Raw genomic sequence first — 16,751 nt, 5'->3', positions numbered from 1 at the left:
GTGTGAGAAAGGATGGGAGGAAGGAGGAATAGTTAGGGAGCATGAAATAAACACTTATGGAATACAGACACATGTAAATTCGTGCTTCTAGAACATGGCTTGGGAGTATTATTTCAATCATTACAACTACAGTAAAGACTTGTTTCAATATCAGGCTTTGTAGGAAAAATTCTCATAATTTGAAGAAATTGTTATTCTGTTAAAGCACAGACTTTCTCCTGTGCTTCATGAATAGCTCAGTTGTCAGAGTTAGAACAAAACCAGTCTAAGGTCAACCATTTTTCTTGCTAAAGAAAACAATAGAACAAAATCACATGAGTTGTTTGCGTAGGGTTTTTTGACAAATAGAATGGCAACAATAGGTCTGAACACAAAACTCCAGAAGATTTAAGTATTCCATTTCAAAGAAAACTGACCCTGCAGAAAAAGTCAAAACCTTCTCTATAGAAAGTCTTGAAAGAAAATTTCTTTTCAATGCAAAAATTCTGCTTGCATTTTTAAGCAAATAAACATTACAAAACCCCTACTTGTTAATTGCATTTTGGGTAAACAAAGAAATTCACACCACTAGTAGATATTCTAATGTAATACTGTGGAAGTTTTCCAGTCAACAAAACTGGTCCACGACTCCCAAGTTTGCAATGTAAAACTAAGCTTCCTCTAAACAATCCTTACCTTTGATAATACTCAATATTCCCTCTTAAGTTTAATTTCTAGATATCTTTCCCATCTTTACCATTTTCTAGACTCTCCCCTAGAATTCACACATCACTAATGTACTGCAGTATTAAAAAAAATTAATTCCATAAAAACTGTGTCGTTCCCAATATTTATAAATTGCTGTATCTGATGTTGAATAACCCATCATGTTTTATGTTGAATGCCATCTAAATTCTGCTGTAATACTTGCACAGCAGAAATTAAGAGACAGCTGAAGACTAGAGCCACATTGCCAGCTAAGGGAGACTGATGCAACCAAATAAGCAATTCTTAGCCTTAGAAAGAGCTGCTCACAATTGTGCTCAGTTCCTGCAGGCACCCAGAGTTCTCATTTAGTCCATATCAATAGCTGCAGAAATCTGAGCATATTGTGACCTACTTATGCCTAAGCCCTGTAACACAAAAATTGATAGAGAAGTCAGTTGTGTGCAATTTATTTTAAGACTGGCGAAGACATTGCCTTTTGCAAAACAACTTTTTGATTAAAATATCTGCCAAGAATTAAGAAACCTTGATGCAGACAAGAGAACTGCCATAGCAGTGAAATTCATACCTCCCACCATGGATGGCACCACTGTAATCTGAGATAGTCAGGACGAGGGGAGAGCTCTTCCTTCACTTCAAAGGTAAAAAGTAGCTCAAAGGAAACAGCCCAAGCTCTGAAGCAGAAATGGAATTTCTTATTAGCCAGCTACTTGGGAGTCTCTGCTCAGCATAAGGATTGTTTCAAATTACACATGATGGTGTATAACTCTCCCCATGCACTGTGTGTATGTTTAGGTACATAACACACTTATTAAGATGCCAGGAGCCAGATATCTGAAAACATTATGCAAGATTTAGGCTACTACGTTTTCTTCTTGATAGTCTTAAATTCTTCTCTGCCACTAGCCAGTGTTGCAGTGTAGAAATCTCTCAGTCCCCCAGGACAAAACATTAATGGAACAGAAGTTCAACTGGAAAACTTTAATCTTCAAATAAGAATTTTAAATATGGAAATCCATCTTGTTCTGATGCTGCCATCTTGTGTGTTTTCACATGAAGTACTAGCCAAAATTGCCAGATGATTTGGGTTGATTGGTGTATCCCCCTACCTTTTTTTTTTCAAGTAACTTTATCACTGGACTCCTAGAACTGGAATAAGAGTTTTGCTAAAGCTCCCTGTGATGAATTAGGTGTAACTGACTCTCACAATAGACACAGCCATTACATTTCCAAGAGATGTTACAACAGAACAGTTATTCTTATCTCTGATAATATTTCACTTTTAAAGAAGAATGAGACAGTTTTAAATCTAGGTTTCCTACTACTGACATCACTGAGAATGTTACCAGCAGGAGCCAACCATGGTAAGAAAAACATCATCTGTAGCTGGATTAAAGCTATTTAAGGTTAATTTAAGCCTATTTAGCTCATGGATTTAGGAATATAGACATCAGTAAAGGTTCAGGATGGAAGGCTCATCCCAGCTGAGTCAGCAGGCACTGGTTCACAGAGTTGCACCTGCCACTGAATTATCCTGAATTATCATATGGTAGCCACTAATGACAGGGAATTAGACAAATCCCATTGACATACAACTCTAGTCTCCAGTCCCATTAAGTAATTTTATCACTTGCATGGCAATCACAATACAGTCTTGCTTTGTTTAAATACATTATCAAGAGTGTAGAAACTAATAAATGTCTTGTCATAATCACTTTCTTCCTTTGCAGAAAAGAAAAGAACTGGATTGTTTGAACAAATCACCAAAACCCATGGGACAATCATTGGCATCACAACAGGGATAGTTTTAGTTCTTCTCATCATTTCAATTCTAGTGCAAGTAAAGCAGCCTCGAAAAAAGGTTATGGCTTGCAAGACTGCCTTCAATAAAACTGGTTTCCAGGAAGTTTTTGATCCTCCCCACTATGAACTGTTCTCACTAAGGGACAAAGAAATTTCTGCAGATTTGGCAGATTTATCAGAGGAACTTGAAAACTATCAGAAGCTGCGCCGCCCTTCAACAGCTTCCAGATGCATCCACGACCACCACTGTGGCTCCCAGGCCTCCAGCATGAAGCAGAGCAGGAGCAACCTGAGCTCCATGGAGCTGCCCTTCCGCAACGACTTCGCACAGCCCCAGCCCATGAAAACCTTCAACAGCACATTCAAGAAAAGCACTTACACTTTCAAGCAAGCTCACGACTGCCCCGAGCAGGTGATAGAAGACAGGGTGATGGAGGAGATTCCATGTGAAATTTATGTCAGAGGAAGGGAAGATACAGCACAAGGTTCATTATCTATTGACTTTTAACTTCCTGCTGAAGGTGGTGTCGGTGTATATACAAAGTGCTCATGGTACAAGGACAGTGTATATATTAAAGGTGTACCATACGCAGCGTGTGAGATGCACACACTTTTAGCTTACTATACTTCATTCCAAAAAAACAAAACCAGTCTTCATAATTAACTCTTGCTGGAAAAGTGGTGGATTTCCTCCCATCTTCCCAAGCTACCTATCTAGTGGAGGAATAAGATGGAGACCTGCATGGAAATTATCAGATAGGATGGTGGAAGAAAAAACCCTACAACTACTAATCATTGAACACTGAAAGCAATGACTACTACTCTCTTCTTCATACCATTTACTCTTCTTTAGATGTCTGCTTTTCAAGACAATTTTAATACCTCACTTGCATAAATAAAAGTAGTTAAGTGCACTATGTGTATGTCAACATAGGTGTCTTATTGTATTTGTCAAATTGAAAGTAGAGTTAGTGTTAAGTGCCAGTTAAGACTCACGAATTATGTTACAGCCATCTGTTTCACTTGCCTTTAATTATCATTTCCACACTCTAGGCTTTGTGAGAAATAAGTGAAAAGGGTCACTGCCTTTTAACAATATAAAGTTATAATAATTTTAGTACATGTGGAAATAACTTTGCAGCTTTCAGTTAAAACACAAGTGAGTAGTCATTTTATTCTAGATGCAGACTTTTACAACAGTTTTCTTTGAAGAAGGTTTAGGATTTTAAAATATTCTGCCATATATTATAGCTCCATATGGCACATTGATTTCACAGCTCGGTACTTAGGAAACAATTTCGTTCCTGAGTTTTCCAAGTATTTACATAAATAGATTGTACTGTACATTTGTCTCTTAAAATAGCTTTTTACTCCTTGGTGCAGCCAATCTTCCCTACTGAAATCAGCAATGATACTTTTAGCTCATGTCCTACTTGCCTGAAGAGAACTGCTCTGAAGTCTGTGTGATTACTGGGTGTATGAAGGAACTGGAAACAAAGAAATCACAAAGCAACTCTAATTAACCCCTATGGAATCCTTCTTGTGCCCCTTGTTTCCATTTGCAAAATTGCACATTTCATACCTTTTTAAATGGTGGTTTGGACCTAATTTAAAAATTTTTACAATATAGAAGAAAATTTTTAAAATATATTCTCATTGTGGTTTTTAAGCTTTTTATATAGTTTGATACTGTACAGCCTTTTTCTTAAATCCCAATCTAGCACCTGGACAGTAGGCTTCTTTCAGGGTCCCTCTTAGCAGTTCTGACTGACCTGCAGTTGCTGCTGCACACATCACAATTTGCCAAGAATACTTGTCCTGACTTCCACATTAGCCTACACTTTCTTCCCTGGGTAGTTTGAGCTTATTTGGGTATTGTGTTTACAGGAAACCTTTGACTAAAGCTGATGCCCCAGCTAGCACTGGGCACAGCCTTTATTTACAGATGGATGTCAAACCATAGTGTTTGTTCTGCTGATTGTAGTACAAAAAAAGCCCCAAAAAAGTCTTAACCTATGACTCTTGCAACTGAAAATAAATTCTTTGAAATAAAGATGAAAAACAGCTGTAATCACAAATTTTCACTAGAATGATAAAGATTTTTTCAAATGCTTAAAATGTACAACACTTGAGGGGAAAAAAGAAAGGGGAATTGAGTTTCTTCAGCAATCCCCAGCTTCAAAATTAACCCTGTGTCTCCTGTTTAAAAAGAACTTAATCAGCTCTTATCTTAGACCCACAAGGCTGGATGTACCCTGGTGCCAGTTTTTGTGCTGGTCCCAGAATGTATTTCAATCTGAATGAATGAAAATGGGCTTTATTTTTAGATGCACTACATGCAGAAAATAAATGTTAAAAAAGTCTAGTTAATTGTTACTTGGAAAATTTTGAATATTTAATGCGAACATTTGGCAGATTTTATTTATTTCTCATTGATCTCAGGATGAAATATCTCACCATGACCTATAGGACACACCATGCTATTTGTGACAGTTTGTTAGTTCCAGATTCTTTCAACAAGTAATATGTAGTTTTACATGGGTCATTCTAATCCATATAACTTGTAAATGCTAGGTTTGCATGCCTGAGTTTTCTTTTTTAGGTGTATTTATCCATGTGCTAAAAATAACATGATCCCTACTCTTTCCCAAGCTAGGTTGCCTTTGAGCAGTAAAGCTGTACTAATAAAACAAACAGGAAGCCTGCAGAGCCCAAGTGTGTGGAGAAGAGGGAAATTGAAGAAGTTCCCAAATGGTTTGAGTAATATTTCAGTCTCTGTGGTAGCCTTGTGATTACATGGTCAGAACACAGCTGCCTTTTGGCTGCCCCAGAGCACAGCAGAGCTCCCACAACCAGTCCTGGCTTTTGAGCATAACTGGTTCCAATATCCCATGGGGTGTTTGAAAACCAATCTGCCTACACAGCCCATGGCAGGCTGGGCTTCAGTCACTGAGCTGTGCTTTAGGAAATGAGTCAGAACTACTAGAGCCATACTTGCACTTGCACTAAAATCAACTTCCCTTCACTGCAGAGAAAAGCTAACTGGGTGGGCTGCTGGGTACCACAGTACAGAGAGCTGACACATCTAGAAAATGAATCTAGCAGTGGTTTGGCAGTCTCAGTCCTGTTGAAGCTGATGTTGTGGTCTTTAAACTTTTTGGGGGCATTAGTGAAAAATGTCACATTTCATACTACTGCAGTATCTAAACACCATTAGGCTATTTCCATTGTGTCCATCTTAAATCCATACATTTCTAGGATCACCCTCATTTTGCACTCCATTGTACCCATATCTGCAGTACCCTCTGCTAGCACTGAATGCTCCTTAGCAATGTCACACTCACTAGGAACACACACTGAGCAGGACAAGACTCACAGCATTGATCACTTTTGGGGATTTCAAACTCATTTTTACCTTTTATCATAGTAGGTTAGATTATCTGAACAAACTAACATAAAGAATGAATTCTGATGAAAGTTGTACAAGTAAACCTACAGCCAACCTGAAAATAAAAGTGACTGTGATTCACAACTCCTGCAGTTCTCTGAGGAGACATCTGCATTTACAGAGGTGATGGCAGTGGCACAGGAAACTCAGGTTTATTGCTGTTCCTGACTCCTCAGTGATCACAGAAATACCAATGTGTACTTAAAATGCACAGGATTCTCTTGTCTGCTATAGACAAGATGACCTCACAGTATCTACAAATTCCAATGGCACATTGCAATAATGACTGTCTATTTTTACTAAACCAATAGTAAGAAGGGTTATGAAAAGAACTGTCATTGATTTACAAGAAAAGGTGCTTGTCATGTGAACATTTCACAGAATCTTTTTGTCATTAAAATATGCTTTGCTTTGTTTTTCACTTGGTACAAAAATTTCTGTGCATTAACAGCAAACCTGTTGAAAGAGGGGAAAAGGTTTGCCTTATTTGTAAAACTAATTTGTCCCTAAATAAGTTCTTACATCGTTGATCACAATGTTTAATGTTCCAAACTAAGTACAATCCTTTATCTGAAAGGATATCAACAGCACAAGTAGTAAATAAAAATGTTAAAAAAATTAAAATATTTAGCACATATACCTAGGAAGATGAGTAAATTACTGTGGAACAACTGAATTCATGTGGATGTACCAAGCCACAGGTACAGTCTGAGCTTCCTGGGTGCTCAGGCTCTGTGTATCTGTTCACAGCAAAACTCAGAGAGCCCATTTACTTTTCCTTGTCCTTATTTCAAAGTTGACATGTAAGCCCTATGATTGCTCAGGTCTGTAGACTGTTTATCAAAACAAGATTCCTAATCCATGCCAGCCTGAAAGATAAGCTGATTTTGCACTGAGATCACACTGCTAGAACTGAACATTAATTATAATAGGAGAAAGGATTTTAAAATTAAAAACCTGGATGAGTTGATTCATGCTTTGAAAATTAGTATTTACAGCACCCATCTCAATCTAACAATATAAAAGCTGCTATTTTTGCAACTGCAAAAATCATTCCTGTGATATCTAATAAGCATCAATCCCCCTTGTAAATGCTTAAATCACATGTCAATATGCTGTAATATTCTGTGACAGGTTTATTTTCATATTCAAATTCTTTTGCTACACTCCATTTTACACAATCAGCTTAACAAAAACTCTTTTCCATCTGTTTCATAAGTCAACAACAGTAATTTCTGAATGGTCAACTTGTTCCCTCTTATCTCACTATTGAAGATAATCTACCATATACCAGATAAATCAGATTAGTTTTTGTAAGTGTGTTCTTACAGAGCCAGGCTCAGGGAGAAACAAACTTGATGTCTTTGTACCTCTTTCCACTAAGATGCCATAATTTATAGTAATAACTTGTATATGGAGAAACCCCAAAAACCCTTCATGCCAAATTCTGTTCAAGAACAAAGTATTGTGATAAACCAAATAACAGGCACCTAAGACCTACATACTCAAAAATTCAAAATAATTTCCTGGTTTGGAATCTGTATCAGTCCTTCAGAAAAATGGAATTATGTCAGTGCTCTTAAAAGATGCACATCACATCACTTTCCCCAAATAAATACTTCTCATCCCAACACAGATTTCCTAGACATCTTTTATGTGCTAAAACTTATGTCAATATTTTATTAATTCATATATAGAAATATATGCATATTACAAGTTATAATTAGCCTCCAAGTTCATAATCACCTACATAAAGTTACTTCTGTGTTCCTTGCAAATGTTATTTAGGAGCAAGGATTACACTGCATTTATCACTAAACCACAGCATTTGAGAGATGAAACATTGTGTTCATTTCTGAGACTGTACTGCTGCTTATTTTCCACCAGAGAAGTGAGAAACTACAAAGGAAATTCAAAGCTCACAGGATTATCTGCTTAACCTCAAATGAATATGGCTAAACTGGAACAAAGTACATCAGTGTTCTAATACTCAAGGTTTAGTGTTTCAGGGGGGAGTAATATCAGCATTAAATGGGGCTGTGGCTTTTTGTGAGCAGATTCTGTTTGCCCCAGGTTTGCTCATAACACATCTGTAATAAGTGCTACATTCACTGTGAATAACACAGGAACCCAGGGCTTCAGCTGTTTGCAGAGACAGGACAGGAGGTGACAGGTAAAGAATTCATTGTTTAAAATACAAAAGGAGAAACAAACAAATAATAATCACTGGACATCTGATACAATCACCCCCCAATGCAGTTGAATTACCCTCAAGATAGTAGAGTCCATCATTCTACCTAACTAATATTTTAGGCTGCCTCACTTCAGTAAGCACCTTCAAATACTCCTAATAATTTGGAAAAAGCCAGCTGTTAGGACTGAGTTTACTGGCCAGCATTCTCAGCTACTACTGATTATTATAGAAAAAGAGGTTTCAGTGGTTAATGGAGGTGAAAAAAGCAGGAAAATACTCTTGAAAGCAATTATGAGATAAAAAATTCCTAGGAAGACAAGTCAATAAATCCCAAGTCTCTTAACCATTGTAATCAATCTTCTGTTTGTAAAGAACAAACAGCCAAGGTACATAAGGAATACCACTCATTACTGGCTCCTCACTGTATTTTTTATAACCCAACAGAGCAATTGAAGGCCTGAGGCCAAGTCAAATAATTTTAATTTTTCTCTAGTAATGAAAAACAAAGAGATCTAGTAGCATGAAGATGTTTGCTTTTCACTTACCAGAGGCGAAGGATTCTGCACAGGCCATTTAATCTTCTGCCATCATTAAATGCTATCTTTAACAGTAAAGGGAATTCTGGAATATAAAAAACAGCACAAAACATCTATGTATCATTCAAGTGTATAGTAAACAAACCAAAAGCAACATACACTTAAAATAACCTCATATATTAGGTAACTTTTAGAGCTCTGTGTGACCCCTAAGGTTATCACGTTCTCCCAGACATTTCTGCATTCTGCCTGTTTTAATACATTTGAACACAAACTCTCAAATCTGTGCAAGAGAAGTAGGAATGAAAGAAAACTAAGTTCTCTGCCTTTAAGATCCAGACTTATTAAAGCTTCACTGTACTACACTTTCCTCACAGAGTAGAAGGAAGGACAGACATTAGCATAAGGAAAAGAAATCCTTTACTTGAACTATCAGAATCCAAACATGGCTCATGAATTGTTAGAACATACAGTTTGGTGGGCTTGGTTGTTTTTTAATTGTAGTTCCAACTTTCTTTCAATTATCAACATTTTAAGATAAAATGCTCTCTAAAGCATGTGTGGAGCTTTGCCCACAGAGCCATAAGAAGTAAATTTAAATATTGCATGACCATGTTTAAAATTAAGAAAAACCTGGTGTAAATGCCAACTTATAAAAGCACAAAAAGATGTACTACATACATTCAGAGAATAGATTCCATTACAAGTTGCCAGATGTGTAACATGAGGATTTAATGACATTTTAGCAGCACCTGTAACATTACTGCAGCTGAAAAATACTAATGCTGAACAAGAGGAATAGAAAGCATAAACCCACTCCTTGTCCAGAACACAAGAAAAGGCTACCAACTGTTCTTTAACAACTCTACCAAACAAGGAGCTCAAGGTAAGAAGTAGCCCCCAAGGCTTAGGGGAACATAGCAAGCAGTAGAAAAAAAAAGTTATTTCTGCATTAATTTTCCTATTCCTACATAGCTTGTGCATCATTTAAAACCAAAGAAAAATATGCAGAGAGATCATACAAGGACCACACTTACTGAGGGAAACAGATGCAATCGAATTTAGTTTTATGTGAATCAGAACTGGAGGTCATGGCTTATCCTTGCCATAGAACTGCACAGAAATTAATCTTGCCAAAAACCCCAAAAGATAAGAAACAGTCACTTCAGACTGAGTATAATGGAATATTATTTCTGTACAACTGCAAGAAACTGCAGCTTGTTTGGTTGCCGTGTTAAGTTACAAAGAACAGCTGACACCAAGTGAAGGAAGCGGCAGAAAGCCAAACCTGTCTAAAGCAGAACCTCTTGTCTGCTGGATATTTGAAGATGTAATAACCTGGCTCCTGCTTGCCTAACCATGGGGCTGCCTTCCCCTCTTTCATCATGGAAGCACTTTCAGGACTGATGGGAGAATATTTGAACTGAATGACAATCCTACCTGTGGGCCCCAGGCCAGTCTTAACAGAAATACCCAATATGACATATCCAGGGGAAAAAAAAAATACAGCTTTGATTCTCTTTCAGACAGGAGTCAAATTATAGGGTCTAATATAAAATCCACCAGATTCAGTGTAAAAGCATCAAAAAACCCCACACACTCTCCTAAGGAGCAGGATCTGGATGCCCTATGAATAATAGACATTAGCTTCACTGACTGTTCTGGAATACTTTTCTACACAAAAGTACACTCAAGCTGAAAGATTTCAAGACAGAGCCAAACATCTAGAGTGCTATTTTGAAGGATAATTCATTATGGTAGTGATCCTATTGATTAATAGCAAACCCCTCTTATTAAGGTTAGATGTGCCTATTGATTTTTTTCTTTTTAAGGAAGACTTTGTATGAATATTAATGGCTAATGCCTAGAGTTGAAAAACTGAAGGACGATTTAGCAAATTAAATGAAGCCGGGTTCTCTGTTCCCAGCAGCCAAGCTACCTAAGCAAAATGCCACATCTGATCTAATGCTTATTTTCACTATTTTTAAAAGGATTTTGGATGAAAATCTTTGTTGCAACCTCTTATAGAAAGGGAAACGTTAGGTAGGAAAGTATAAACAAAGAAAGGTTAGATTACAAAAATATCAGAACAGATACTACACAACCACAGCCTACAAAGGGCTGAGAAATTGAATTGTGGAAGTAACCCAAGGCATAACTCATGTGTCTCTCTAATGCCAATAGAAAGCTGCAAATTGAAAATAGGTTTACTTTTCTAGAGCTCAGAAACACTACAGCACCACTGAAACACCCCAGTCTTCTAGTGCACGATTTGTTTCATTTATTACTAGTGAAGTTTATCCCCCATCTTTGGGGCTAATTTTCCTGACACCCCTGAATCCTTTACACTGTAGCATTTGGCTGCAGAGCTGCATCTCTCATGATCCTGATGGGGCATAAAGTAGATAAAGTACGAAGTTCCTCATTTCTAGAGCAAAAAACCTCTTAAGCACCGACAAATCTGATTATTCAAGAATATTGTTCTCTTTAGCCTGCTCCAGCAGCAAACATTTCAAAAAATAGCTAAACCTATTTTCTTATCAGATGGGGCCATGTGTCTGGTAATGTCTGCACACAGCACATCTCAATAAATGTATCTTCATTAGTTTCATGTCAGTGTTAGCTCAAATAATAACAAAAGTACCCTCAGACTGAATGTGCTGCCAAAGCCAGCCAGCTCTGCTTTTTCCTACAGCATTATCATCCATTAAAGCTGTTGATTATGAAATTATTTTCTATCCCTGTCCTTCACACTATCTGACCAAGCCCAGACTACTGCTCTCTGCTGTCTGCATGCAGATAATAATTCATATTCCAACTCAAATAAACATAAGTAAGTACAATGTCATGTTCCTGTAGCAATAATTTAAAATACTGATCCATTAATATCTGTCACAAATAGGGGAGACAATCTAAACAGTTATCCAGCAACCCTATAAGAATGCACACATATTTCAAATATGTATATTTTCATCTTGGACAACCTAAATTTAAAAAAAGTATGTATAAGGGAGAGAAAGTAGGATCTTGTGGAAAATACAGCAGAAGAGTGAGATATTTCCTGTTTTATTAGCAGTTTACTATCAGCATAAAGATGAATAATGCATGACTATCTAGAAATTAGACGTGCAAACAACTGAAGAGAGAGGTAAGCTTGAATAACCATCACATCAATCTGCAGGGAAACAAATTAGGGTACATTACTGCCACAGCTTTTGCTTGACATGGTTTCAGATTTTAATCCAGTTACGTGGAAAGCCTTGGGAACATCAAAGAAATAACTTTTCCCCCCTCTCCTGAACACAAACAAGTGAAAAGGCTTTTAATAAATCCTTTTAGCTGGATACATAGCTCATACAGAGGGAAAGAGAACATAAAAATAATATTTCTCTAAATTCTGATTCACTCTGCGAGAAGGAATGATGCCTCTGTTACACCCCTACCAAAAGAGAAGCTTTCAGAAAAGTCTTTCACTAGACAGCAGTTCACTGAATTGCTACATTAATGCACCTTTCAGGCTTTGAAGTCAAGGGGCCAAAGCAGAAATTACTCAAGAAAAAAGGCATGCTGTGCCCTCTTTACAATTACATTAATTATTTTTCCCATCTCGATGGAAAGGTTATTTACTGTATCCAGACTTCTCATTTTCCTAGCAAGACTGAATGGGGAGACAAGATAAATACTTGTCATCTCATTTACAGAACTTGTGCAGCTCACTTATTTCATTAGATTTGTCATGGCAATCAGTGGTCAAAGTAAGAGCAAAACTCCTTTTACATCCTGATAAGCATCCACCAAAGGCTTCTGCTCCTCCCAAAGGCCACCCAAAGCACCCTGAGGGCAAAATAAACAAGCAAAGAACAGACAGGAAAAACTTGCTTGCAATGATGAAATATTCTGGTAATAACTATGTCACAGCATTGCCATGGAAGAAAAATCTCAGGGGTCAAGCACCTAATTCCTGTGCCCACTCCACCTGCAGACTCAGAAATCATTCAGTAAAGATTGGGAGTAAAGGTGGATCTTGGTTTGTGCCTTTCTAATTAAGTATTTCAACAATTTCAAGGTTTTGTCTGCAGCTGTGAAGTGTAACTTTAAGTACACAGCTGTACTACATTCATATCATAAAATTACACTGCTTGGATGGGGACATGGATGGAGACAAGTTCCAAAAGACAGAACAATAACTTTCCTCTCAGGAGTCATGGTTTTCCTTCCCACTTCTGCCATTGCTAACTGTGTTTTCTTGGTTGAGGCATTGGAGATCAAATTATCCAATTTGTCTATTAATTTAATTGATGCAGTAATAAAATGCAACTGTCTGCCTAAATATTATCAATGATGTAACAATACCAGTTTCCTCTAAAATTCAGTTTTGCTTCTAAATGTTACAGCAGACATGAAATATTCACCTGAAGCTTTTCAACTTTAGACTGCTGTGTGCTCCTGAAACAAGACAGCATCAGGAATCTGCATTCTTGTCATTATGTTTTCCTCCAAAACAATCTCTGGCAATTTTTCCACAGCTACTTTCCCAGCTTAGAAAAAACCCAAAACAGCAATGAAGAAAGAGGAGTATTAAAAAACCACATACAAATAAGCATGTTAGCCAGGCTAGAGGAAAGAAAGAAATCAGCAATACACAGAAGTGCTCCAGTTCCCAAACAGTTTAACCATCTTCCACTTCCTTCCATGTGATTTCTTCCTGCTGTCTCTGGGCAAAGAGTAACCACTACTCTCCTTCGTGCTAAAAAAAACAATAAAATTGTGCTTTGGCATACAAGCAACGAAGAGCAGAACAAAATCTGACCACACTGTCCCTTTCACAATGCAGGTCATGATGATTCTGACATGTCTCAATCACAAGATCTCTTTAAAGTTAGATTTTAAACCATACAAAGGGAACAACCAGAACAGCAAGAAGGTAAATACAACTTTTTGCCAAAATGTCAAGTTATCTGAACACATTAGCAGGATCCTGACTACACAGCTATCACATCTTGTCCAAATTCTCTTTACTTTTTGTCTTTTATCCATATCCTGAAATACGAGCAATTGGAATGTATTTATTAATGAATAAATTATATTTAGATTTTTTTAAAAAATCAGAACTATTCACACAAAATTGCAAATACACCAGGTACATTAGTGACAGATTTCAATGTTCTGCACCCATAATACTGGCATTGTTGTTGCTATAGGGATTATGCTGCCAGTAGCTTTTGGCAGCATAAGAGCAGGTGACGTTCATTACTCAGGTCATGTTCTTCTAGAGTAAACATTTGTAAACAAATTACTGCTTAAACTGCCATTTCCTGGCCAACAGCACACTCATGTCATCTGGTTGTGGGCACAGTTCCTCCCACTCTATCAGAGAGGATACTAGAAGTGAAAAGAAAGAAGTCACAAAATAGATTCAGCTGTTTTGACACAGAAAGGAGCAGAACAGGAATGACTGAACACTGTTCTGGACCAGAGGCAACTAACAATGCCAGGGAATTATGTTCCCTTTGTCTTTCAGAAGAAAAAAAGCCAGCAAAACAAAACCAGAACCTAGCTAAAACCTGAAAAGGGTGGGAAAAAGAGCAAGTTCATTTTCTGTACAGCATCATCAACAATTCTGACTTTGTAGTAACTTTGAATTTTAATTCAATTTAAATCACCACAATTCTCTAAAGGTTGGAATGGTCACAGAGAATGGCAGCAAAGGTTAGTGACTATACTTGATATTAAATTGAAATGTTTCCCTTTGCTGGCTTAGATCTATTAATTGATTTTTTAAAAATCTATTGTTTTTTAACTTATGCTCAACTCTTCTCTGTGTCATGTCCAGGTAGAAAATAAAAGCAGCCTTTCCAGCAGGAAGGGATGTTCTAGATTACAATACTGAACAGAACAGTCCATTCCCTGTCGAAAAAAGGCCCATAACATTGCAAGAAAAAAGCATCTTACAAATGGATTATTTAAAGCCTCAAAGAAAAGTTTGCTTTTGTAGAAACTAAACAGAAAATTAGAGAAAATGGAAACAAATACTTCAGTTATACCTGTGGCTATGAAAGCAGATTAAATAAAGAAGATGAAAGGTTTCAAGTTCCACTGCTGCCTATCCTGAGCCACAACAGGCTCAAAGGGCTACACACACATTTTTGCTCTCCCAGGGAAAGAGAGGAATAGAATAGAAATTCTGAACTCCACAGATGATCTCTATCCTTTCAAAATATATCTCACCAATGGATTCATTTTTTAAAGTAAATATCGAGAGAACAAACTAAATATTCAATAGATTTTAAACTGCTCTAGTATTGGAAATGTTTGAGGATTGGTATTTTTTTAAGAGCAACCTAAGAAGCATGTAAAATCTAGTATAAATAATTGCCTAATGAGTCTCAAGCCCTTTTACATTTATTGCTAGTGACAACATTCAAATACAAGACAGTGTAATAATTAATATTGCAATTAATTATGGCAATTAAGTTTCTTTCAACTGAAGAAACCAGCTCTTGACAAGAGATAAGGAATACATTATGACTTACTCAGCTGAGCAGTTATTTGTGTAAGCAACACAAATCTCTGAGAAATCTAGTCACATAAATAATGACTGTGTGGAAACAAGTACTTTTCATGATAAATTAAATCCCTGCTTTCAGGTGCTCATAAAAACTCATGTTCCAGCCAAAGAGGAGCTCTAGACTCAGGCAAAGCAGGTGGCTGCCCAACGTGGAAGGTCTTGGAGGCACAAAGCTGCAATAGTGCTGCCACCTGCTACTCCTACAAGTGATCAACTCTACAGAGATCCTGACAGCTGAATTTGGGGGTTTTATGGCTTAGAGAGTGTTTGCTCCTCCAGGGTCTCAACATTAAAATTTAGAGACTGAGCAGTGATTCTGTAGAATGCCTCTATAAGGAAAACAAGCTGTAAAAACCAGCTTGCTTTCTTGCCACAGGACCATAGAATAACATGGCTCCTTTAGGGAAAGATGTATTATAAAAACAAACAAACAAACAATCAAAAAACCCAAAAAACAAAAAACAAAAAACCACAAACAAAATTTTCACCCACATCTGTCTGCTTCTGGGAAATTCAGCAGAAGGTTCTAGAGAGAGCAGAAGGAAGATTGGCACAGGACAAGGCTTTGTTCCCTTGTCAGTAAAGCCACATTTTGGGCTCACAGTGCCCTATTCTACTCATATCTGCACCACCAAGCAAGAGGTCACATGATTTCTGTCCTTTGAGGTGTATCAGTGATGCTCTGTTCATGTGTTTTTGTCACAGGGGTTTGCATTCTTTTTCCTGGGAAAAATGCTTACCAATGCTGCTCTAATACAGTTACAATATAACATTTCCCATCACTATTACTTTGAAGATTTTATTTCCAGACTGCCCTGATAAAATGAGTCTGTCTCAATGCTATTTTATCCAACGTTACAACATAAGGTTTAGAGATGACAGTTGAATGTTACAGTCTTTGTTTTGGCAAAGCACCATATATCACATCTGTCCAAGTTGTGCCCTGTGAAATAATATATCCTAAGCACTAGAAACCCAAAAATACAGATCTTATGTTTTTAAGCAAGAGTGGATAAAACCAGTCCTTTTTCTATTTGTCTGTGTTTTCTTTTTCTGGATTCAGCATTATTTACAGATAAGCTACAAACTATAGAAAGTCAATAAAAGAAAGCTGAACTAACAAAGCACATGACACAAAACAGCTTATCAGCAAGAGCTGTATCATCTCCTTGCCTGTCTCCTTCAAGTGAAAGGAGATCTAGAATTTATAGGGTGCTGGTAAACACACTTTGGAGATTTGAAGCAGAAGCAGGAAGAACACAGCACTTGCCAAAGCCACATAAGGGCAGAAAGATATGAAGAATCATTATCTGTGCAGCTCAGCTGGAGACAGCTCCTCAGAAGTGTGCAGAGAGAAAAAGCAGGGCTGCAGAGTCAGCTCACTGCAGACCTTGCTGCCCCAGCTTTCCCAGCTGATGTGGCAGTGACTGACAGCACCATAGAAAATAATACATCACAGAGTTCTGGGTCAAGCTGCTTTACTCCTATAGAATATGG

General features: G+C 37.3%; 1 protein-coding gene across 1 annotated transcript in view; it reads left to right on the top strand.

The window, feature by feature from the left end:
- Positions 1-3,437, top strand: part of NETO2 (neuropilin and tolloid like 2) — a 30,216-nt gene extending 26,779 nt beyond the window's left edge. The window contains exon 9 of the mRNA XM_059481390.1: positions 2,436-3,437. Within this exon, the coding sequence (XP_059337373.1) occupies positions 2,436-3,016 (581 nt within the window). The 3' untranslated portion in view covers positions 3,017-3,437. The remainder of the gene's footprint in view (positions 1-2,435) is intronic.
- The last annotated feature ends 13,314 nt before the right edge of the window (positions 3,438-16,751 follow it).

The sequence above is a fragment of the Ammospiza nelsoni genome, chromosome 13 (assembly GCF_027579445.1).
Source record: "Ammospiza nelsoni isolate bAmmNel1 chromosome 13, bAmmNel1.pri, whole genome shotgun sequence".
Lineage (NCBI taxonomy): Eukaryota > Metazoa > Chordata > Aves > Passeriformes > Passerellidae > Ammospiza > Ammospiza nelsoni.
This window is presented reverse-complemented; position numbering and strand designations above follow the sequence as displayed.